The sequence below is a fragment of the Eschrichtius robustus genome, chromosome X (assembly GCF_028021215.1).
Source record: "Eschrichtius robustus isolate mEscRob2 chromosome X, mEscRob2.pri, whole genome shotgun sequence".
Lineage (NCBI taxonomy): Eukaryota > Metazoa > Chordata > Mammalia > Artiodactyla > Eschrichtiidae > Eschrichtius > Eschrichtius robustus.
The window spans coordinates 14344854-14369721 of record NC_090845.1 but is presented as its reverse complement, the minus strand read 5'-3'; the positions used below and the strand labels follow the sequence as shown (position 1 = coordinate 14369721).

At 41.5% G+C, this 24868-nt stretch overlaps 1 protein-coding gene across 3 annotated transcripts; it reads left to right on the top strand.

Annotated features, from left to right (window-relative positions):
* Nucleotides 1-197: 197 nt before the first annotated feature.
* RBBP7 (RB binding protein 7, chromatin remodeling factor) lies at nt 198-24868 on the top strand. Of its 3 annotated transcripts, none has more exons than XM_068532960.1 (12): nt 198-513; nt 1333-1477; nt 7206-7351; nt 10926-11072; nt 12199-12314; nt 16349-16509; nt 17271-17397; nt 17514-17591; nt 18503-18579; nt 20524-20581; nt 23561-23671; nt 24410-24868. In XM_068532960.1, the coding sequence occupies exons 1-12, from the start codon at nt 498-500 to the stop codon at nt 24476-24478; spliced, it is 1251 nt and encodes a 416-aa protein (XP_068389061.1). In that variant the 5' UTR covers nt 198-497; the 3' UTR covers nt 24479-24868. The 3 variants fall into 3 exon arrangements, with proteins under 3 accessions (XP_068389061.1, XP_068389060.1, XP_068389062.1); XM_068532959.1 differs by having other exon boundaries at nt 199-513; nt 10899-11072; XM_068532961.1 differs by lacking the exon at nt 198-513 and adding an exon at nt 895-1057 and having other exon boundaries at nt 10899-11072.

Here is a 24868-nt window from a genome sequence, read left to right as displayed (position 1 = left end):
CCCCCGCGGCCGGCCCTGGGAGCGCCGGGCGAGTCCTCGCGCCTGCGCCTCGCCAACTTCCTGCCGCGGAACGCCCCGCCCACCTTCAGAAGCCCGCCTCCGAACGCCGCGTGAAACCTGCGTGCCGCACGTCATTGGTCGAGGCGACGAAGCCGTCGGCTCCCAGGCCCGCCTCGCCACCGCCTCTCACTTTTCCCAGGGCGGATGCGCCTGCGCTCAGCTGCCTGGGCGGGCTGGGAGGCGCGGGTTGAAAAGTCTCGTTCCAAGTTTGGAGAGAGAGAGAAGAGCGCCTCAGACCTCGGTATCCGTAAGCGGGGAGGAGGCAAGAGAGAAGGACGCAGCGTCTGGGGAGCACCCAGGCTGTAAGACGGAGCTCAGGCTTCGAGAGCTAGAAGTGTGTGACGTGCCTGGGAAAGGCAGGAGCGCCTGCGGTTGGGCTGCTCTTGGCTAGCAAGGGGAGTCCGAGGAGGCGGCGAGGGGCGAACAGCCGACGCAAGATGGCGAGTAAAGAGAGTAAGAGGCCCTGCGGGGCGGCGCGCGCCGGGCGGCGGGGGGCGGCGGGCGTGCGAGGCCGCGGCACGCGCCGGCGAAAGGCGCGAATTGGCGTGAGGAGCAGGGGGCGGGGCCGGGCGCGAGGCTCAGCGCGCGCCTCGAGGGGCCTACGCGGGACAGGGCTGCGGCGCGGAGGGCTCCGAGCACTTCCGGAGCCGGGCGTGGGGCCGCGGGTTGGGCCCCCTTCCCGCCACCCTCCCCTCCCGCCACCCCCCTCCGGCGGCGGCGCTCCCTAGGCCCCCGGGCGGAGGCGGCCTCTGCCGCCGGAAAGCGGGCACGGCGCCTCCTAACACGCGCGCGCGTCGATCGCCTCGGGGTCGCGGCCCTTGTCCGGGGGATTCTGGAATCCGCTGGCTTATGGCTGCCGACGCGGGCTTCGTGGGATCAGAGGCCTCTCCTGGTGGGGGATGGAGGGAGCGGACTGATGGGTTTCTGCTACACGTGGATTCGTCTCGCCGGGTGGGTCGGGGAGGTCCTCTACATACGGGTCGTCATCTTGGAACAGGTGCGAACAGCTGTAACCTGCAAAACAATTGCGATGTCTGTGTAATTACCCAATTTTGTATACGCAGGCGGTATTGATCTTAACGTGCAAAAAATAAGCTTCCTGGTGTTAATATTCTCTCCACGTTCTGGAAGAGCAGTTGGTTGTTCGTGTCCAAATTAGAGGTAAAGAGAAAGAGGAGATTAGGTGTGGCCGTCTCGAGGTGACCTCCAGTGGAGATTCTGACTCCGATCCCTCTCAGCCACTTAATCGTGTGGGCTTTCTCCAAATTTCAGTGTTTGAAGATACTGTGGAGGAGCGTGTCATCAATGAAGAATATAAAATCTGGAAGAAGAATACACCGTTTCTATATGACCTGGTTATGACCCATGCTCTTCAGTGGCCGAGTCTTACCGTTCAGTGGCTTCCTGAAGTGACTAAGTAAGGGTTTCTGGCAACTTTTATTTCGCATAAATTTAACTATTGACTTGAATTTCCTAGTTTTTTTTTGGCGTTTTATACATAGAACATAAGCAGGTAATCAATTTAGACCTTGCGTGATGTGGCAGGTGATTGTTATTTTCAAGACTTAAGTGATTTATGGGGTGGTTTCTGACGTATAAATGTGGCGTTAAAAGGGGACAAAGAATCTGTTGTGAGATTAAGGATATATGTAGGATGCACTGGATATGTTTGACATTTCTTGGACTTAAATATAGATCAGCATTTCTTTGGGCCCCAGACTAATGGATTTCTTTATAACTTTATGGGAAAATAGCATGTGTACAGAAAAGTGCACAAATCATAAGCGTGTGGCTTGATGAATTTTTACAAAGTGAATACACCCTTGTAACCAGCCCCCAAGATGAATACGTTTTAATTGGCAAAGGTGAAGAGAATTTAGCAGCAGTTCACCAATGAAAAGGTGGTGTTGTTGGCTTATAGTATGGGATACACTTTGAGGCTGCTGTTGGTCTTTATAAGAGTGTTCTTTGCACCTCTTTGTAAAATTTCTCTGGTAGTAATTGCTGACATTTATTGAGCACTTAGAATAGGGCCTGGCGCATCTGAAGAGCTTTATGTCCTATTATTTGGTTTAATGCACAGTACAATAATTACTTTTTATCATTCTTTTTTTTTAATCATGTGGAAACTGGGGCTGAGATATGACGTAACATGCCCCAGATCACACAGCTGGTAAGTGGCGGAGCAGGCTTTCAAACCCAAACCAGGTGGCCCCAGAGTTGAGGCAACCTCTGCACTAGGTTATCTTTCTCATACAGTTGCACTTTTCCTAGTAGGAACTTGGCCTTGTACTTTATTTTTTTTAATATAAATTTATTTATTTATTTATTTTTGGCTGCGTTGGGTCTTCGTTGCTGTGCGCGGGCTTTTCTCTAGTTGTGGCAAGTGGGGACTACTCTTCGTTGCGGTGCACGTGGCCTTGTACTTTAAAAGTGTATTAAATTTTGAGTATTGTGAGCATATAACTTAATGAGGATTAATCAAACTCTAATCTAGAATGGGGATTTTTCAACAGCTTTTAAAAATAAGAGTAAATTACCTTCATATAAAACTCTTCATATGGCCAGATTATCCATATGTGAACATTGACTTCCATACAGTTAGGGACTTCCACTGGGCCTCCCAAAAATCTCAATGTAAATATGCAGATGTGGGAAGAAGAGCCAAGAACTAAATAGTGGAGATTTCTAATCCTTGACATTTATAACTTTGACCGTCAAATGCTTAAGGGTATTGAGGTTCTGGTTTAGAGCATCATGTGCATTTGATTCTTTGTGTCTTCCTGTTAAGCAAATGATTTACATTCGCTTGGATCTTTTTGACCTACTCTAACCGTAGAAAAGAGCCGAGGCTTTAAGGTTAGAGACATGAGTTTGAATTCTGCCCCTTGCCTCTTAGCTTTGTGAATTAGGGCAGGTTGGTCAGTCTGTATCCTGGAGTAGTCTGGTCCGTAAATGGAGGTGCCGATGGTTCTGACAGCCTACACTTGAGGAAGTAAATAAGATCATGCATGTTGAAGTGCTGGCGCAGAGTGAGTACACAGTAAATGGTGACTGATGGTAATTCTCCCACCCTTTCCTATTCAGAAATCATTTGTTAGGGTGGAATATCTCTCTTTTTCCATTTGTATTTCAATGAATGCTGTTTACTGAAGTCTTTTTATTTTTATTTATTTATTTATTTATTTTAACATCTTTATTGGAGTGTAATTGCTTTACAATGGTGTGTTAGTTTCTGCTGTATAACAAAGTGAATCAGCTGTACCTATACATATATCCCCATGTCTCCTCCCTGTTGCGTCTCCTTCCTCCCACCCTCCCTATCCCACCCCTCTAGGTGGTCACAAAGCACCAAGCTGATCTCCCTGTGCTAGGCGGCTGCTTCCCACTAGCTATCTATTTTACATTTGGTAGTGTATATATGTCCATGCCACTCTCTCACTTTGTCCCAGCTTACCCTTCCCCCTCCCCATGTCCCTAAGTCCATTCTCTAGTAGGTCTGCGTCTTTATTCCCGTCCTGCCCCTAGGTTCTTCATGACTTTTTTTTTTTTTTTGAGATTCCATATATATGTGTTAGCGTACGGTATTTGTTTTTCTCTTTCTGACTTACTTCACTCTGTATGACAGACTCTAGGTCCATCCACCTCACTACAGATAATTCAATTTCATTTCTTTTTATGGCTGAGTAATATACTGACGTCTTTTTTAAAATGTTACCTATAACATGTTTTGCGTAAAGATTTTAAAATTATAGATCTGCGTGTTCTCAGCCCAGATATTACTTTTTATTTATTTATTTATTTATTTATTTTTATTTTTGGCTGCTTTGGGTCTTTGTTGCTGTGCGCGGGCTTTGTCTAGTTGCGGCGAGCAGGGGCTACTCTTCTTTGCAGTGTGCGGGCTTCTCATTGCGGTGGCTTCTCTTGTTGCGGAGCACGGGCTCTAGGCACGTGGGCTTCAGTAGTTGTGGCTCACAGGCTCTAGAGCGCAGGCTCAGTACTTGTGGTGCACGGGCTTAGTTGCTCCACGGCATGTGGGATCTTCCCAGACCAGGGCTCGAACCCATGTCCCCTGTATTGGCAGGCGGATTCTTAACCACTGTGCCACCAGGGAAGCCCCCCAGATATTACTTTTACATTAACACTGAGGAACTTAACAGAAAATACTTTAACTAAATTATGTATTCCATGGTGTTCTTTGCGTGCAAAGAAGTGGGATCTGGTTGTGGGACGTGCAGTGGCTCTGGGAATGCAAGAAAATGCCAGCCAGCCTGCATTCTTGGGTGTTGAGGATGGCTGTCTGGTGCTTTGCAGGGTTCTGTTTGGGGTATGAAGGGACAGTGATTCTGTTTCGTCACTACGTAGGGTCACTATGTAGGACAGTAAAAATGTTGGCTACTCTTACAGCCTGGCTCTTTGAGAGCTAGGCTCTACTCAGCCTCATCAGGCTGGCCTTCTGCCTACATACAACATGCTTCCGAATGATTACTTGCACTTTCTAAGCTGTTGTCCTTAAATTCACTTAGGTGATCATCCATATAATTGATTTAGCTCTTTAAATTTTTTATTTAGGTATCTCTAAGAAATTATTTTTCAAAACTGGTAGATCATTATTTCATATCTCTTAATTGGATAATTTCTTAAACATGTTAAGACTTACTCTCTACCTAAAAACCTGTGTATACATTCAAACTCAGATGATACAAAACTGCATAAGTCCCCCTTCCACATCCTCTATTCTCCTAGTTCCCTTACCCAGAGCGGAGGCAGTCCTTGTTTGCGATTTCTTATCCATCCTGCCGGCATGAAGAAGTACATGCTATGTCCCTCCATCTTTTTTTCCGGTAGGAAGTTGTTGACTTGACTTTGCATCTTAGTTCCCTGACCATGCCCCCTGCAGTGGAAGCATGGAGTCCTAACCACTGGACTACCAGGGAATTCCCAATTCACTTGACTTTTTAATTAGAAGTTTATATTGGAGACTTTTTTCTATCAGCATACTTAGATATATGTTCTTTTGTTTTAAGGGCTCCATAAAATTCCATTTATGGATATACTATAATTTATGTCACCAGTTCCTTATTGATGGATATTTGTTTTCAGTCTTTCACTGCTTCAGGCAGTGCTACTGAGAATAACCTTGTGATAATCTGTGATTGTTGGGTGAATGTCTTAGCAGTAGAGTTAAAGTGGTCAAAGGATTCTGGCACTGAAAATGCACAAGGTCTTTTATAATGAGTGCTTCTGCAGCCTTAGGTGCATCCAGTATTGGAGGAAAATAGATATTGATTGGCTCAGGAAAATAGGCTTGTATTTTAATGATGGAGATGAAAGAATTTGTAGTAAAAAGAAAAATCCTTATGTGATGATCAGGTCAGGGGAAACCAGAATAATTGAATTTTAGAGTCAAAAGGAGCTTTCCAGATCCTCTAGTCCATCTTGTGGTCCTGCTCCTTAGCAAGGTCGTATGATGAATTGACCTGTTTAACCTGTAACTTTACCTGTTGGTCTTACTTTTTTCTGCTTAATGCCATTAAAAAGAAGTCACTTTCTTCCTTTTATGTCAGTCCTAACATTGCTCTGTGCTGCCTCCTTTCTCTCAAGTATTCCTATTTCTTTTCAAACGGTTCTCGGGAGATACGTTTAGGTTCCCTTTCATTTTAAGCCACTATTCCTTGTAAAGGTTTCATTTTGTCTAAATCCTCCTAAAGTACATTGCTAGAGCCTAATTTTCTAAGTGTGGTTTTTCCAGTTAAAAATAAGTGAGTGAAAAAAAAATAAGTGAATGCTCATGTGTTTTGCCTTCTTCCCTGTATAAGTTCATCTAAGATGAAATTAATTACCTTTTTTGATAGCCACATCGTATTCTTGGTCACTGAATGTACGTCGACTCAGACCCATGTCTTTTTTCAAATAAACTGCTGTTGCTTAGCCATGGCTGCCTTATCCTGTTCTTGGAGTTTTTGTGTATTTATTGCTGTTTTTTACCCTAAGCCAAATATTGGTAAAATTTCATCTTGTATTTTTTAGTTATTAATAGATTTTTTAAAAACAAATTTATTCACTTTTGGCTGCGTTGGGTCTTCGTTGCTGCACGTGGGCTTTCTCTAGTTGTGGTGAACGGGGGCTGCTCTTTGTTGCGGTGCGTGGGCTTCTCATTGCGGTGGCTTCTCGTTGTGGAGCACAGGGTCTAGGCGCGCGGGCTTCAGTAGTTGTGGCACGTGGGCTCAGTAGTTGTGGCTTGCGTGCTCTAGAGCACAGGCTCAGTAGTTGTGGCGCCCGGGCTTAGTTGCTCCGCGGCATGTGGGATCTTCCCGGGCCAGGGCTCGAACCCATGTCCCCTGCATTGGCAGTCAGATTCTTAACCACTGCACTCCCAGGGAAGCCCAGTTATTAATAAATTACATGCCTAGAAGTAACCCACAAACCTTTTTTCTAAACCACTGAATCCTTTGTGCAACTGGAATTTAGAAGCAGATAAATAGTCTAGGCTGTCTGATGCTGGGGCCCAGAGCCTTACTTCTCAGCCTTCCTTACTGAGATGGGACCATGGAACACAGGTGAAAATTGCTCTTCTAGACAGTACAAATGGTAAAGCATTGTTAATAGATACAGATGCAGAGTCATTGCTTAAGCATTGTTAATAGATGCAGATGCAAAATCATTTCTTGGACCAGGGTGCCAAGAGGCATCAGTGATTTCTTCAGCCACAAAGTGAGTTTCCATAGAATGGGGTAACAAAGACCCACCTCCCCTCTCCCGTAAAAATGAGAATGCCTATTTTATAAACTTTAAGCACCATAAATATAAACAAGGGGTTTTCACATCGTGCCATTTTCACTCATAACCTGTTGTTTAGGTGAAGAAACTGAGGCCCACAGGTAAGTTGTGATTTAAGGAATTGCATATAACTAATTTTAGTTTGAGTCAGGATTTAAACCCAGTTTTTCTGACTCAGCACTTTATTTTTTCCATTCTACTTTGTTGCCTCTTACTCGGAAACCAGAAACAACTAGTGTATTAAAATTGAAGATTTTTTTAGGCAAGAAGTCATGATTTATGAACATGGGGATGGGTGATGGACTGGATTTGTTAGCAACTGATTTCTTAAAGGATTAGTATGACTTTCTTTCTTTCCTAAACAGACCAGAAGGAAAGGATTATGCCCTTCATTGGCTAGTGCTGGGGACTCACACATCTGATGAGCAGAATCATCTCGTGGTTGCTCGAGTCCATATTCCGAATGATGATGCACAGTTTGATGCTTCCCACTGTGACAGTGAGAAGGGTGGTAGGTATACCATATATTCCAGCCTTGGTGTCTAAAGGAATAGGCCTCTAATTATATGTTATTAAAACGTTGTACTAATATCTTTTGGCCCAGCTGTTTAACTTCTAGGACTTTATCCTACAGAACTACTCACCCACATGTGCACAAGGATTTTACAGTAGCATTATTTGCAAGATTGAAAAATTAGGCTCAACCTAGCAACCCAGATGTTAGTTCATAGGAAATTGGTCAAACACATTATGGTATGTTTGAAATACTGTGCAGCAATTACTAAGAATGAGCTAAGTTTGAATTTTACACACAGACAGGGAGATAAATCTATGCACTGGTATGGAAAGGTTTCCAAGATAAAGTGAGTAACTGGTATGTGTGATTATAGTAACTATTTTGGTAACAGTAAGAATATGTGTTGGTGTAGGCATAGAAAAAGTCAGGAGGCATTTACACCAAACGTTAATAGTGGGTTTTTTATGGAAGCTGTTGACTCCCATCCCCCAATCCAAACATACATTCCCCCGCTTTGGTATTCCACAACCACCCAAGTTTGGTGATTTTGCTAGGAGGACTCACAAGACTCAGCAGATTATGCTCATGGCTAAAGTTTGTTACAATGAAAAATACAGAACAAAAGCAGCAGGAAAAAGATATGCATCAGGGAATCTACAGAGGTCCAGCACAAGTCTCATCCAGGGCCACACAGGATGTGCTTTCCCTCTGGCAGCAAACGACAGGGACACGTGTGGACTATCTCTGCTCAGGGAAACCCATTCGAGGGTCAGGGTCTGTCTTTCATGGGGGTTGGTTTTGTAGGCCCATCATATTGGCAGCCAGCCATGACAGCTGAAACTCGGGACCCCTGTAATGAAATCAGGTGTGTATCATCAATCTTGATAGTTGTGCAAAGCAACCCTGACAAACTGGTACAGCATGGTCCCTTGCTTCACGTGTACACCACAAAATCAACCCATCAGTGACATCGAGAACATTCTGAGGTCCATGTTCCCAGGAGTTGGTCAAGGGTCAGTCATGGGCCCAGTGTCCGTCAGAGCTGTGAGGGCTAAGCAACCAGACCTGCTGGGTTAGTGCTTTCCCCACAGCCCCAAATGGTTGAATAGAGCTTTCTTATTGAAAATAAAATTCTACTTTTTAGCTAAGGTCCTGCCACCCCTACTCCATTCCTCCTTGCTTTCTTCTCCAGAATTCATCACTGTCCTGAAATTAGTGTGCCATTTTCAACTATTTGTATTTTTATTATTCATACACTAGTAAACATACGTAATGTTGTTTTGCAGTTTGCTTTTTTCATTCAGTTTTGTCTGTGTATACTATGTAAATGTCTAGGTCATTCTTTTAACAACTGTATAGTATTCCATTATGCTTAAACCTGAATTTATTCTTCTATCAACGGGCAGTTGGGTTGTATCTATGTGGGTGTTTTGCTGTTACGAGCAATGCTTCAGTGAACATCCTTGTCCCATCTCCTCGTACACGTGGGAGAATTTATGTAGTGGAGTGGAATTGCTGAGTTGTGTGGTATATTCATTGTCAACCTAAAATAATATAAACCTTTTTCCAAAATGATTTACTCAGTTTACCACTTCCACAATTCATAGTCCATTACCCTACAACCTTATGTATTATTTCTGTAAATATTGTTGTAATCAGAAAAATTTTAATGGCCGTTAGTCCTAAACTATGTACTTAATTGGACTTTCAGCTTAAGAATTAGTCTTTGTGCATAATACATGGAGATATCATTATTAGTAACTTGTCCAGTGAATTACATTCTAACAAGTGACTAAATAATTCACAGTTAACACCTTTTTAAATTTTCAGTTATGGTATTTTTAATGGATACTATTGTCATTAAGATAGTGAGTTTTCAAGCTTTTCTTTTTGAGTTGGAGAAAACAAAGCCCTGTGTACACAGCAAATCTTACCTGGAAGCCCAGTTTTTATGAAAGGAGAGCTGTTGAGTTTGTTTTCGCTAAAGGAATTTGGAAACTTGAGTATCTTTGTAGCAGAAGGGTGAGAAAGAATCCTTGGGGTCCACGGTGGTGGGAGATTGAAAATATAAAAGCGGCAGGGTCTCTGGAGGTGGCAGGCGATAGGATCAGGAGGGGTGCCTTAGAAAGGCTGAGGCATTTTCTTCCATTGCCACGATGGGAAGGGGAAGTGCTAAGAGGGAAATGGGTGATTGCGTATGGTTGTGTGAGAGGGGTTGTGTGAAATGGGATATGCCTTTGAGCCTCAGAAATAGTAAGCAGTGTTTGCCATAGAGAAGAATGGCTAAATTCTTCCCCCCGTCCCCCCACCCTGGCCGCGTGGCTTGCGGGATCTTAGTTCCCCAACCAAGGATCAAACCCAGGCCCCGAAGAGAAACCACTGCGTCCTAACCACTGGACCGCCAGGGAATTCCCAAGAATGACTAAATTCTGATAGTAAGGCACGGGAGCTAGTGTTGCTTAAGCATTCCCACATAGCGAGACCTGGCTGAAACTGAGAAATGGCTTACTGCTTTCCGTGTGTTTTCGCCAGGCCCCAGCCAGTCTGTTTTCGTTGTTACCTGCGTTGTTTCATTAGGCATTTGAGTTAGTGTTACTTGACCTGAGACACAGGGTGAGCTAAAAAGGAAAGTGCAAAGGAGAAGAGTCAGGAAGAAATAACAGTTATAACGTGAAGCCTCCGAATTTTTAAGTCAGCAACTAATTCAGGTTTTTATCTATGAGCACAAAAAAGAAAATGTTCTTGTTTGCTGTTATCTGCTTAGATGTTCTCTCCTTATATTCTTTCTGCTATCACCTTGCTGCTGCTCCGAAGTTATACTTTTTATGTGGCTTTCTCACTTTTCCAAGGCCTTTTTAATAACTATGTAATATTGTAGTCATATTCCTACCCCAGATAGAGAGGTTAGCCCACTCATTTTAGCTTTGGCACTCCACTAGCAGTTGAACCGACATGTTCAACTGGATTGAATATGTTCAAGGATTCTGATGGAACTGGCGTACGTGTGTGTGTGTGTGTGTGTGTGTGTCTGTCTGTCTGTCTGTCTTGGGATTGGGTGGGTGCTAGTTGGATTTCCGACATGAGGATGTTTTTGACTTCACACTCAAGGAGTGTTCATACTCCTGAGGGTGAACCTGCCTTAACGAAACCTAGAATACAGTTCTAATTTCAGCACTTCCAAATGAGTTGTATTTGAACTAAAAGGCTGAGGTGTGTTAATTGTGTGGTTATTTGAATTTTCGTGAATAATTACATCATCTTCACTACTGAAAGAAGCCGATTTTTAAATGTTTTAAGTCCAAGGTGGAACTGAACTGTATAAAATAGGTATCAATATTTTCCAATTTACATGGGCTTGGAGAATAAATTAATTCCAAGTGGCAAGCGAGCCTATATTTTTGTGTGCTCGCGCGCCCTCTCTCCCTCTCTGTTGTCAATTTGTGTTGTATTCTGTCAGATTAAAATCTCAGGTTGATTAAACTGAGTGACTTGTGAATTTTAATCGTAAGTGTATGTGTTTATTTCTTTCTTCTCACATTAGAATTTGGTGGCTTTGGTTCTGTAACAGGAAAAATTGAATGTGAAATTAAAATTAACCACGAAGGAGAAGTAAACCGTGCTCGTTACATGCCGCAGAATCCTCACATCATTGCTACAAAAACGCCGTCTTCTGACGTGCTGGTTTTTGACTATACAAAGCACCCTGCTAAACCAGGTATGTAGTAATAAAGTCAGACCATTGCTTGACCCTTCTTCTTGATTCAAAATGATAATTGCTTTGACGTCATTCAAACTAGTATACTCTAATTTTTAAAGGTTTAGAAATTGTTTCAGGGGTCCCAAAACCATGCTCAAGTTCAGTGATTTAACAGAAGGACCTCACAGCAGGTTATTATATTCCTGGCTAAAGTTTATTAGAGCAAAGGATATAGAGCAAAAAACGGGAATAAAAACTGGCTAAGGTTTATTATAGCAAAGGATACAGAGCAAAAACAGGAGGAGAAAGATACACATCAGGCAGAGTCCAGAGAGGTCAGGCATAGACTTGTGAATCCTTCTCCTCTGGGGCCACATACCACAGGGGCATAAATATCTCTGCCCAGGGAAGCCCATTTGAGTCTCAGTGTCTGGGGATTTTAAGGAGGTCTGGTCACACAGGTACATTCTGCTCTGTGACCAGCCATGGTAAGGGAAACTCAGGACCCCAGCAGTGAAGCCAGATGCATCATGAATCTTGCTCAACAATCCTACAGGTCTCGACAAGCTGCCACAGCATGCCCCACCGCTCTGGGCGTACACAGCTTCATCAGACGGCGACATGAAGAATTTTGTGAGGGTCACATTCCCAGGGGCTGGCTAGGTCAGTCATGGTTGCAGGCTACCTTGGAGACATGCAAGGACTGAGCAGCCAGACCTGCTGTGTTAACTATTTCCTCACAAAAATGTTTTTAAAACTTGACTTGGAGCTGGGGTGGGTTGTCACCATGTAAATTTGTGGGCTGGTATAGTTTTCAGTATTTTGTGTTAGAGCTTAGTACTAGGTTTTGCAAAGGAACAAGTCATTTTATGGTCATGAGGCCTGGTTTGCATTGAGTATTTGAAATGAAGCACAGAGAACAGCTTTTCAGGGTGGTCGTGGGTGAAACCAAGTCCTTGTTTGTGTGTGGTGCTTTTCCAGGCATTATGATAAATGTTATGGCTCACTCAGGAGTGAGAATTTGCTCTTACCAATTCTGATAAACAGATAATCACTTAGTAGTTAATGTATTTCTTTTTCTTTTTTTTTTCTTTTCTTTTCTTTCTTTCTTCCTTTTTTTTTTGTTTTTTTTTTTTTTTTTTAGACCCAAGTGGAGAATGTAATCCTGATCTTAGGTTAAGAGGCCACCAAAAGGAAGGCTATGGTCTTTCTTGGAATTCTAATTTGAGTGGACATCTCTTAAGTGCATCTGACGACCATGTGAGAAACCTATTCTTCCTAATCTACTCATGCACTGAGAGTTAAAGACTGTGTCACGGACAGCTCTGCACTGAAGGAGACTAATAGATGAAAGGTTTTCTAAGATAATACTGATTGTTGTGATAACATTTCCACAGGATTTAGAGAAATGGTTATCACACTGCCGTTTTGGAGCCCTAGAATTCCACAAAGCTCTTTTGAAGCAGCCTTAGAGTGGAAGGAAAGTGGGCAAAAGGTGTCCCATTATTTAAAAGTGGACCTCTGTAATGGAGACTCTTTAAAGTGTTTGTGAGGCCTGATGAATATAAATTACATTTTAGTTTAGTTTTTTGTTTTTTGGTTTTTTTTATACTGTTTTTTAAGTGTACAATTCTGTGGGTTTTAGTATATTTACAAAGTTGTGAAACCATTACTACTATCTAATTCTAAAACGTTTTCATCAAGTGTCACAAAAAGTAACTCCATACCCATTCAACAGTCGCTCCTCACTCCTTCCTTCCCCCAGCTCCTGGCAACCACTAGTTTACTTTCAATCTGTAGATTTGTCCTTTCTTGATATTTCATATAAATGGAATCATATAGTATGCGGCTCTTTCTGTCTGGCTGCTTTTATTTAGCATTAATGTTTTCAAGGTTCATCCATGTGAAAGCAATGTCGGTACTTCATCCCTTTTTATGGCTGAACAATTCTCCATTATATAGATACACCACAATTTATTCATTTATCAGTTGGTAGACATTTGGGTTGTTTCCCCTTGGGGCTACTTTGAGTATTGCTACTGTGAACATTTTTGTACAGGTTTTTGTGTAGATATGTTTTCATTTCTCTTGGGTAGTCACCTAGGAGTTGAATTACTGAGTCATGTGGTAACTTTATGTTTAGCTGTTTGAAGAACTGCCAAACTGTTTTCCAAAGCAGCTGCACCACTTCACATTCCTACCAACAATGCACGAGGGTTCCAGTTTCTCCATGTCCTCACCAACACTTGTTATGGTCTGTCTTTATTATAGCCATTCTAGTGGGTGTGAAGTGGTATTTCATTGTGGTTTTGACTTATATGTACTAATGATGTTGAGCATCTTTTCATGTGCTTACTGACCATTTCTGTACCATCAAAAATTTGTATTGAAATCCTTTGTCCATTTTAATTTTGTTTTTCATTGTTGAGTTGTAAGAGTGCTTTATATATTCTAGATTCAAGTCCTTTATCAGATATATGATTTTTAAAAAATTTCTCCCATTCTTTGGGTTGTCTTTTCACTTTTTTGATGATTTCCTCTGAAGCCCAGAAGTTTTAAATTTTGAGTTCAGTTTATATATTTTATGTCACTTTTGCTTTTGATATCATATCTAAGAAACCATTACATAATCCAGCATCACAAAAATTTACACCTATGTTTTTTCTAAGAATTTTACAGTTTTAGCTCTTATATTTAGGTCTTTGATCCATTTTGATATGGTGTGAGGTGTAGGGGTCCAACTTCATTCTCTGCGTGTGGCTGTCTAGCTTTCCCAGCCAGTCTTTCCCTGTTGAGTTGCCTTGGCATCTTTTAATATAAAGTGTTTTAATTAACAATGAAGAGTACCACGCAAATGCAAAGTGATCTTGTTAATTTTTTATAGATCAACGTTTGTAGCATTCTTGCCACTAACAGCCCCATATTTTCTTTCATGGTTCCCATGCTGTAAGCCTAAAGTGTCTGGTATGACTCCAAGTACAAGCCGAGAGTAGACTTCTGGAGCTTTTGAAAGCTCATGTAACTTGGCCACAGTTAGCGTTTTATGTCAGCTTTGTGAGAGAAGGTTCCTTGCCTTCTTCCTTAGTATATCCCCATACCTAGAACAGGGCCTGTCACATCGCAGACCTTCTTTATATGTCTGTCTGTTAATTGCAATTTCTGTTCAGCTTTTTGAAATATTGAAAGTAGGCAATTGGCCCAGTCAAGATTGTTTAGTTACAAGCAACCAAAACCAACTCTGGCTGATGGTTTTGTTTTGTTTTCTATAATTTTTCTCTACCTTTTTGTAAGTTTAAATTTTTTACTATTTTTATTTTTTGTTTTTAAGGATATTCTTCAGGTGCATTTTCTGAGTGATCTTTTAAAAAAATATCTCTTTTAATTTGTTTTTAAAAAATAAATGTATACCCCCTTCACCTATTTCTCCCACTCCACCCCTGGCAACCACCAATCTGTTCTTTGTGTCTATGAGCTTGTTTTTTGTTGTCGTCGTTTTTAAGTTTCCATATATAAGAGAGATCACGTGGTATTTGTCTTTCTCTAACTTATTTCGCTTAGCATACTGCCCTCAAAGTTCATGTTGTCACAGATGACAAGGTTTCCTCTTTTTTATGGCTGAGTAGTATTCCATTGTGTATATATAGCACATCTTTATCCATTCATGCATTGATGGATACTTAGGTTGTTTCCTTGTCTTGGCTATTGTAAATAATGCCACAGTGAACATGGGGGTGCATATATCTTTTCGAGTTAGTGTTTTTGTTTTCTTTGCATAAATACCCAAGTGGGATTGCTGGATCATGTGGTAGTTCCATTTTTACTCTTTTGAGAACTTCCATAACTATTTTCCTTGGTGGCTGCAAAGATGGTGCTGGCTGATTTAAAACAGAAAAGGAATTGATTGGAAGGGCTTTGGGTAGGGTACGTCACAGAAGTGCTGTGGCGGCTAGAAAATGGCCTGGAAAAGAGGAGAGGCCGGGTCGTTGACCCAAATTAGGCCAGTGAGGATGTCACTCTTGCCACCCTTGGAAAGTGGATGTAACACCCCCACCCCCCAATCATCAGAACAGATTCTCCTTTGTTGCTGTTCACAATTCGAAGACCTGGTCAGATGATTGAGCCCATGTCATGTTCTTGCAACCATGCTCCAAGGGAGGCTGGGAAGCAAGGGTCTACCTCAGTTCTCTGGAAGGAAGCTTTCCTTTGTTTCCCTCAAAGTGAACATCCTCCCAACAGGGAGGATGGGCTATACTCAGGAACTTAACTGCTAGTACTTTTTGAAGACACCAGGCTGGGAGTTGCTAGTCATAATTAATAGCTGACGTTTCCCAAGGGCTCCACATATGCCAGGCATCTTGCTAATGTTCCCAGGATCCTTCTGAGGTGAGGAGCAGGTGATGGCAAGAGTTCCACACGTTCCATCTCTTCCTTGCATGTAAATTGTGCATCCGAGTGTGTAAGTATCAACAGAGACTAAGGGCCATGTGTATTATGTAACAGAAACCCTTTCAAGTAAAAAAAGTGATTTATAAAGAGATGAAGCTGATACTAGTGTCAGTGGAATTAGGTCGAATATAGCTTAATGGAATTACCTCTTGTTTTAAACCACTGAGATAAGAATCATTGCACTATAGCTTGCAGTATTTTTTCATAGAAACTTAAGACTTTTCTCAACTATTTTTATGATGAGATGTTAAGAAGAGACTCAACTCCCAGAGCCTGCTGATCTGTGATCTTTGAGGTCTGGGCAGGCCCTGTGGCGTCTTCCAGTAGCCTCGTAGGGGTTCCTAGGTCATTCACCTTTTGCACTTCCTGATGTGTGTAGTGGTTTCTGCCATGAAGTGAGACTTGTCCAAAGGCTTTTGCTTTTTAAGAGGCATATTTTAGTTTTAATTCCCAGTCTCCCAACCCAGCGTTAAGTTTTAAGATGTGCATTTCTGTTCAGTAGATACCGAACACCAGGCTCTCAGTGTTGTGTTGTGTAATCTGGGTGAATTTTAGATACTTGACTGAATGTATGTAGGTGGAAACTCTAACTTGAATTTCTTGCCTGCCACCATGCTGTCTTCCTGTCCCCATTACACTGTACCTTCCTTGCCCTCTGCATCTCAGATTGTGGAAGCTGTACCGATACACTCTTCTGTTTATGAAGCTTCACTTTTGTTTATATTTCCTCCTCGTGTTTATTTGTAACTTTTATATAGTTAAGTAGTTTTGTTTTTAATAAAGGTGTTTTAAATAAGGTGTTAGCATTTAAATTCAGTATCTTATAACTTGTTTTGTTCCTTCTTCAGACTGTCTGTCTGTGGGATATTAATGCAGGACCAAAGGAAGGCAAAATTGTGGATGCTAAAGCGATTTTTACTGGCCACTCGGCTGTTGTAGAGGATGTGGCCTGGCACCTGCTGCATGAGTCATTGTTTGGATCTGTTGCTGATGATCAGAAACTTATGATGTAAGGTGGAAAATTCTGTGGGGTCTCATTATATGGGTGTCCTGAATGACCATCAGTGATTGTGGTGTCCTGTGGTTTGATTTCTTTTTTTTTTTTAATTACGTCTTGGCCTTCAAAAAAAAAAAATAGCTTTAGTGAGGTATAATTGACATAATAAACTGCAAGTAGGTATGGCCTTTTTACATAAAAGTTACTGTGCTGTATGATTGAACACAACTTTTTATTTAGAAAAAGAAAGGAAAACAGGTATGTACACACAAAGAAACATGCTTAGGGCAGTGGTATGTATCAAAATTGGGATCAGGGTGGTTTGCATTGAAGTTGAGGGAGAGAGTGATTGTGTCAAGGCATGGCCACGGGGCTGCATTCAACTGCCTGGAATGCTTTTTATCTCATAAACTAATATCTGAGGCAAACAAAGCAAAACATGGAAATTTGACAAGGCTAGGTTGTAGGTATCAAATTGTTACATTTTTCTTTATGTAGTATTTTGTGTATGCTTGAAATAGCTGGTAATCCAGACAGGAACCTAAGGAACAAGAAAGCAGAAATAGCCCTGGTTTGTTTTGCGCAGGTTTAGCACATATCACTTAGTGGTTGGAAGTCCAGCTCTGCGTGGTTGCTGCCCCTGAAGGGGCACGTTAGCGAGAGAACAGTGGCGTGGAGGGGTGCTGGCGCGGGCGCCGACCGTTGGGGAGAGAGGCTGGGTCGGGTTGAGCGGCCTGCTCGTGTGCTGTGTGCCTCGTACCTTTGTGTTTTAGATGGGACACCAGGTCCAACACCACCTCCAAGCCGAGCCACCTGGTTGATGCGCACACCGCCGAGGTCAATTGCCTGTCGTTCAATCCCTACAGCGAGTTCATTCTCGCAACTGGCTCTGCGGATAAGGTTTTTAAGTTTTTGCATACTTGGTGTTAACAAACCCGGTGGTCTTGTTACTGCAATATTTTAAAATTCTTATGTAAAGTGCAGAAATGAATTCCTTTTCATTTATTTTTCTTCAGACTGTAGCTTTATGGGATCTGCGTAATTTAAAATTGAAACTCCATACCTTCGAATCTCATAAAGATGAAATTTTCCAGGTATGTGACAGTTTTCTGATGTCTCTGTCAGGTTTTAGTAACGTTTCGGTAGAGGGAAATCAAAAAATTTTTTTTCTTTTATATCATGGGCAGTGGGCATTGTTTTTTGTTGTTTTTTTTTTTTTTTTTTTTTTGTCCACACCTCGTGACTTGCAGGATCTTAGTTCCCCGACCAGGGATTGAACCCACGCCCTCGGCAGTGAAAGCGCAGAGTCCTAACCACTGGACTGCCAGGGGAGTCCCTGTTTTTTATTTTTGAAAGCTCCTCTTCTCCTGTGTAAGTTAACTAGTGAGAAATAACTTGGAGCTTTTTAGAAACTATTAGTTCAGAAGTAGAAGGAAAAAACCTTGCAAAATAGGATCAGTTTAAAAAGTGAAGGGAGTTCCCTGGTGGTCTAGTGGTTAGGATTCGGCACTGTCACTACTACGGCCTGGGTTCAGTCCCTGGTCGGGGAACTGAGATCACGCAAGCCGTGTGGCACGGCAATCAATCAATAAAATAAGTAAATAAAATTTTAAAAAGTGAAATCCAAGGATTCTTCCCTTAAGGTATATCAGCATGGTGGGTCCTCTAGTGAAAAATATCTTGTATGTGGTTTAAAGTAGAGATTTGCATAGGCTAAAATACACTTCATTGAAAATGTTAAAAGCTTCTGGGACGGTTTTGGGGCTGAATAAGTTTATTTGGACCCCTAGCTGAGTTCCCCTGTGTTGGGGAGTATGACCTTCCTGGGGGCAAGCTGAGGAGATGGTCCATTTAAGAGAACCTGAAGGGACAGGACAAAGAGGGTGAGGGCTTGTAGGCCAAGGAGAGGGTATAGAACACGAAATGGGAAAATGTCAAGGATTAGAACAATATCCACAAACCTAGGAACGGATGATTCTTTACATTTTCAAAAATGTATTGCTAGGTCCACTGGTCTCCACATAACGAAACTATTCTGGCTTCAAGTGGTACTGATCGCCGCCTGAACGTGTGGGATTTAAGGTAACTTGGTATCTGGTGACAAGAAATTGCATAAATATGCTAATCTGGCAGATTATGTAGTAATTCACAAACTAGAAGAGCAGCTTGCTAACCCCAGTTTAATAAGTCTAATATTAATTTTAAGTACCTTCCTGAAGAGTCTTTGTTCCCTAAAATAGAAGTGAATCAGCAAATGCACTGTAAAGTAAATTTATGCAAATGTGGGTTTTGTTTGTCTATTGATAATTAGGACTGAAGTCAGGGGGCGGGGGTGCATGTGTGTTTGAACGTCTAAATGATGGCATTGAAAACACTTCTGCTGTAGAAGGGGGTAAAGACATTAGCTGTTCATGTCTCCTTGGGTCGCACGTACACCTGCAGGACTAGTCTTTCTCAGTTTTTTTTACCATTTGCTCTTCTGTGCTTTCATTGGTTCTTTTCGCAGGTATGAGCTCCCGCTGCGGGTTGTGTAACTGCTGGGGTAAACTTGGGAACAGGATAAGCACAGCCCGTGCTGTCAGAGATCTTAAGTTCTTCTGGGCGCTCATTGTGTAAAGAGTTGCTCCCAATTCTTAAAGTTCCTTGACTGCAGAGTTGCTATTGCAAGAATTTCAGACTCCTTTGCTTTTTTTGAGCCTTTAGAGCCATTAATAATGTTCCGTTACATACATCTCTGTAAGATGTCCTTATCTCAAATTTAAATCATTAAATTCCTGAAAATAACTTCTTTCCTACCTGTATTGCTTTGAAGTGGCCTAAGTTTTTAGTCAAGGCTGCCTTACTTACAGAGACAGTAGACCCAGTTTTCAGTGTATGGAATAGAGACACTGCAGAATAAAATGCTTGTGTTGTAAGACTGCTAAACATCTAATGTTCTGTGTTCTTATGGAACCAACTCTGGCTGTGATAGATGCTTGAAAATGTAGAGAATCTTGAAAACAGACATTTGAGTGATTTTTTTTTTTTACTTGAAAACAATTTTAGTAGTAAAATTAGAAACCTTAAACAAAAACTATAGTGTTGTATGAATTGGTGCAGCAAGGTTTGAAAGTCTGATGTCCTGGGAACTGGATTGTCCTTAGGGGTGCTGTAAATAAATTTGCAGGCATTGTATAATTTCTTCTTAAAGTTAATTCGTGTCTTGCTTGCTATTAAAAGAATACATTAGATAAAATCATGGATTAAAATGGTCGATGTTAGCGATTGTACTCCTGACAGTGGGAGGAGAAACATAATTGTCTAGCAGTCCCATGTGTTTGGTTTGTTTGATTAGCTTTATTGGAAAGAAAAAGTCTAGCACATGGAAAGTTGTGTATTTTGGCTGTATATATATATATTTCTTTAGCAGCTATTACTAGCAAAGTCCCCCTGTGTACCTAGGTATCAGGGCTGATGATTGGTGTGTAACGAGTGATTTCACTGTTGGAACTGCTGGCAGCAAATTCTACAAATTGAAGTTTTTAAGATAAGAAAAAATTAAAACTTAACCTTTCCTTGGCTTATACATTCCATAGTTAAAGTTGTTTTGTTGTCATATCTTTAGACACATCTGCAGTACTGATGTGTAATTGTATTTCACTCCTGGGATGAAAAAGGCTTTAAGAGTGAAGTGTAGGGACTGGGCATCAGTTCTTCTGTAGATATTTTATATTCTTTTCACCTTTTAATCCTAATGCAGGAAACACCTCAGTTAAAATATTGAATGAATTTTAAGTTAATATTTATTAACAATAATTTCTATTCTTCAGCTTCAGCTATGAACGGCTCTTATTACCATTTCCAGAAAGTAAACACCCCACCATCCCACCAAATAATTAATACAAAAACTCTAACCGATAACACTAGAGAAATAAGTTGCTTTTAGAGTGTGTGTTTTAGGATGGGATTTCTGGGCTGATGCTGGCTTTGCAAACATTGATGCTAGAAGAATTTCAGTAATGAAGGCATTATGTTCTTTCTCAATAGCAAAATTGGAGAAGAACAATCAGCAGAAGATGCAGAAGATGGGCCTCCAGAGCTCCTGGTATATATTGGCTTTTCTTAATGCAAGATGAAATGTCATATGCAGATTGGACTGTTTGTCATTGTTTCATGTATCTGGAAAATGAGTCAAGAACTTCGAATTCTAGCTCTTGAAGATGATTTCAAATTGGAGGCCTTGGAGGTTATTGTGATAGAGTTTTGACATTTATTGAAAATAGTAAATAGAGCCCAGTAGGTTTTACCAGTGTTTCACTAAGAATAATTTAGGCTCCTGGAAAATAGTGTATAATAATTTCTCACTGATTCTCTCAATTATGATGTTTCTGAGGGTTTGGGGGTGAGGGGCATTGATATTCAGTTAGCAATACTTAACACTTTTTAACAGTATGGAAAAACTTAATGACCTGATGAAGTTCCCTGCCCAGAAAAAAGAATGCTTCCTCGATCTTGTTGATGCCAACAGTGCCCACCATCTTCCTCCCATTCCTAATTAAATTATCTTGGCATCTCCTTGGCCCTTTGAAGGTTTGCATGGTGGTATCTGTCCTCATCCTTCCTGACTCTGAGTCCTTCATTGTACACTTCAGGTCACTTTTCTGTGAATCATTGCCAGACTTGGTAATGGTTCTTTGTCCTCACTCTGAATTCAACATTTGTCTCCACCAGTCATTTGGCAGATAATCACTCGTTCCTCTGTAACGTATATTTAGCTCTTAGGCCAGTACTAATTTTTGGAATGCTTGGGCTTTGCCCACCGCTTTTAAAAGGTAAAGAAGGCCACTGAGGATGAGCCCTGCACACAGATGTTCACTAGATCCCACATAGTATGGACATCCAAGACCCCCTTACTCCTTGTCCTGTGTGTTACCATGCCTGACAGTGCTGGCCTGTGGCAAAGATACACTAGCATGTTCAGTGTTAATACTGCTGCTGCTTATAGTATTTCTCAGTGAAGTGCTACCATAGACACATGACAGCATCTAAATGCTGTATTCTGTATTGCGTGTCTTCATCCGAGAAGTCTGTTTTGTGATGCAGGGCCTCGTAAATTTTTTAAGTCTTTTTTAAGCTAAGGTGTTGCTACCAACCATTTTTACTTTTTTCTTTTTTTTACGTTGTTAACACTTACTGAGATATTTTACAGATCATACAGTTCACTGAAGTATACACTTCAGTGATTTTTAGTATGTTCATAGAGTTGCACAACCATCACCACAAGTCAATTTCAGAATATTTTTGTCACCTCAAAAAGAAATTGTACCCTTTAACCATCACTTCCCAGTCTTCTTTTGTGAGCCCCTGGCTACCACTAATCTACTTTCTGTCTCTCTAGATTTGCCTGTTCTAGACGTTTCGTATGAGAGGAATCATACAGTATGTGGTCTTTTGTGACTGATTCTTGCACTTAGTGTATAATGTTTTCAAGGTTTCCTGCTATTTTTTGATATTGCAGGGAGAGGACAGTGTATTTGTATATAATGTCTCTGTGACAGTTTCATGGGCCTTGACAAAATCCACTAGTATTTTGCTTCTTTTTTCATGAGAGTCTGAAATCAAGGGACATTTAAGTGTAGTAAACTGGATACTAACAAGAATTTAAATATAACAATGTCTTGATTTAATGACTCCTGTATATATTCCAAGCCTGTGGTCTGAAAGTATTTTCACTTATGTCCCCTTTACGACTATTTTTAAAAGCTGTTTATCCCATCTTAATTTTTAAACTAAATTACTAGGTAAAATAGTTAACATTGCATATAACCTAATTGGTGGAGATAGACCTCATTGTCAAACTAGAGTCAAATCTGACTTTGTCAGGAAGGGTGACTTACCAGTTCATAACGAAGTATTCATATTGTCCATGTGAAAATTGTTTCTTCTTTTTTTTAATTTTTTTAGCTACACTGGGTCTTGGTTGCTGTGCGCAGGCTTTTTCTCTAGTTGCAGTGAGCAGGGGCTACTCTTTGTTACGATGTGCGGGCTTCTCTTGTTGCAGAGCACGGGCTCTAGAGCACAGGATCAGTAGTTGTGGCGCACGGGTTTAGTTGCTCCGCGGCATGTGGGATCTTCCCAGGCCAGGGCTCGAACCTGTGTCCCCTGCATTGGCAGGCGGATTCGTAACCACTGTGCCACCAGGGAAGTCCTCTTTTTTTTTTTTTTTTTTGGCCGCGCTGCCTGGCATGTGGGATCTTAGTTCCCTGACCAGGGATCGAACCTGCACCCCCTACAGTGGAAGCACGGAGTCTTAACCACTGGACTGCCAAGGAAGTCCCAAGAATTGTTTCTTCCGAATCTTAATTCTAAGATTAATAAGGCCCAGTGCAGGAAGTAAGACTGCCCGCTTCAGCATTTCTTAGCAAGCACCTCGGTTTAGCCCTTATGGGGGACTTTCTGGAGTCCCGAGAATTCTTTTTTTTCCCCAGCCTTGGGGCAGTGTGCCTTGGAGAGATTGAAGGATGGCTGAGAAATATGCCTTTCCATTAGTAAGGGGGAGAAGGAGGGATCCTTCAAGGGGGCCACAGAAGAACCAGGAGACTCCAGGCGGGCCAGTTTTAGGAAAGAGTATGTAACATAAGACATCCTGGAAATGTATTACCTTGAATATTTGTATCTAACTATATATTTGCTAATGAGGCAGAATTTTAGTGTTAATTATATTAGCTATGGAAACGGCACTGTGGTCATGAAGGAAAATGTCCTTTGTTTTCGGTGATGCAGGCTGAAGTATTTAGGGGTTAGGTGTGCTGTCTGCAACTTTGTGGTGGCTCAGCAGGTGGTGTGTTAACAAAGTAGTATTTGGGGAACCTAGGTGAAGGTTATCCAGGCGTTCGTTGTACTATCCTATCACCTTTTTGGAGGGTTTGGAAGTTGGCAGAATCAAGAGTGGTGGAGGGCTGGCTTACTAAGCCTGTACCACCCTCCCTCCAAACTGCAGTTCAGTGACCCGTTACAAGACTGATGCTCTAAAAACTTCTAACATGAGATATGAAACGAAGGCTTTTTTTCTTCTTATTAACAGTTTATTCATGGAGGACACACTGCCAAGATATCAGATTTTAGTTGGAACCCCAATGAGCCTTGGGTCATTTGCTCGGTGTCTGAGGATAACATCATGCAGATATGGCAAATGGTGAGCTAAAGTATTTATTTTTCCTCAGTGACTATCTTGGAGAGATTTTACGAATGATATAATGTAATAGACATATATCAAAATTTAGGTACATATTATATCAAATATTTATAGAAAGTCTTAAGAGACCTTTTTCCATTTTAACAGCAGTCTTTAGTTCAATATGCACCTGTTGGGTTGGGAGAAATCTGTGCACATGTTGACGTAGACATAGCAACCTGCTCCGATTTTCATGATCGTTACGCCCTTTATCAGCTGGGCTCTTGGCATCACTGCTCCACGTCGAGTGTCTGATGTGTCGTAGGCATGAAGGATACGGGAGGAAACGTCAGTGTGTTCACACTGAGATACTGAGTTCTGTGGTGATGCGCACTAAGCACTTCAGGGCTATCGCTCCGTCGAAGTGTCTGAAATGCTTTCGGAAAACACCTTTTATGGATAACTGAAATCAGGAGTAGTGCACGGGCAGCTAGGTGTATGTGTGGAGTTACGTGCTGGCAAATAATGTTTGAGAACACTGGCCTGCCTTTTCCTCATGAAATTTATTAGTCTTTGAGGGTAAAACAAAAAGGAAACTTAAGTTTACTCTAAAATGTGTCCACATTCAATTTCCAGCACTAAATCACGCTGACCAGTGACAGCTAAAATCTGGATAGAACTAGTGAATGCTGTTTTTAGATAGTCCTGTAAAATCTGTGGGGAGTTTTACCTCTGATTTTATTTGGTTGTTATCTCCAGGCTGAAAATATTTACAATGATGAAGAGTCAGATGTCACAACATCGGAACTGGAGGGGCAAGGATCTTAAACCCAAAGTACAAGAAACATTTCTATTGAATGTAATGCTACACAAATGCTTGATTTATCAAGCGCCCAAATGGCATTGTATAGTAGGAAGTCTAAGTGGGGGTGGCATATGGCGTTCTTTACCTTCTGATCCTAGCACTTTCAGGTGAGCTATTGCGTACTGTATCATATTGTAGCTTTTAGGGAAGAAAGGAATGTTGCTTAAGAAAGATCATCAGCCATTGTTTTAAAATACAGTAGCAGGGTACTTACTGCCTTTGATTCAACTATTTTAAGTCCTTGTTTTCTCAAACTAAGTGCTTGCTGTTCCTAAATATGCAAGAATAACTTTTACACTTTTTCCCTCCAACACTTCTTGATTGGCTTTGCAGAAATAAAGTTTTAAAATAAA

What these genes read in the sequence shown, in the direction of transcription:
- RBBP7 (XM_068532961.1), top strand. Translation starts at nt 910, where the DNA reads ATGGCTGCCGACGCGGGCTTCGTGGGATCAGAGGCCTCTCCTGGTGGG. An exon ending in GGGTCGTCATCTTGGAACAG is followed by an intron (nt 1,058 to 1,332) that starts GTGCGAACAGCT and finishes TCCAAATTTCAG; the next exon opens with TGTTTGAAGATACTGTGGAG. An exon ending in AAAGCACCCTGCTAAACCAG is followed by an intron (nt 11,073 to 12,198) that starts GTATGTAGTAAT and finishes TTTTTTTTTTAG; the next exon opens with ACCCAAGTGGAGAATGTAAT.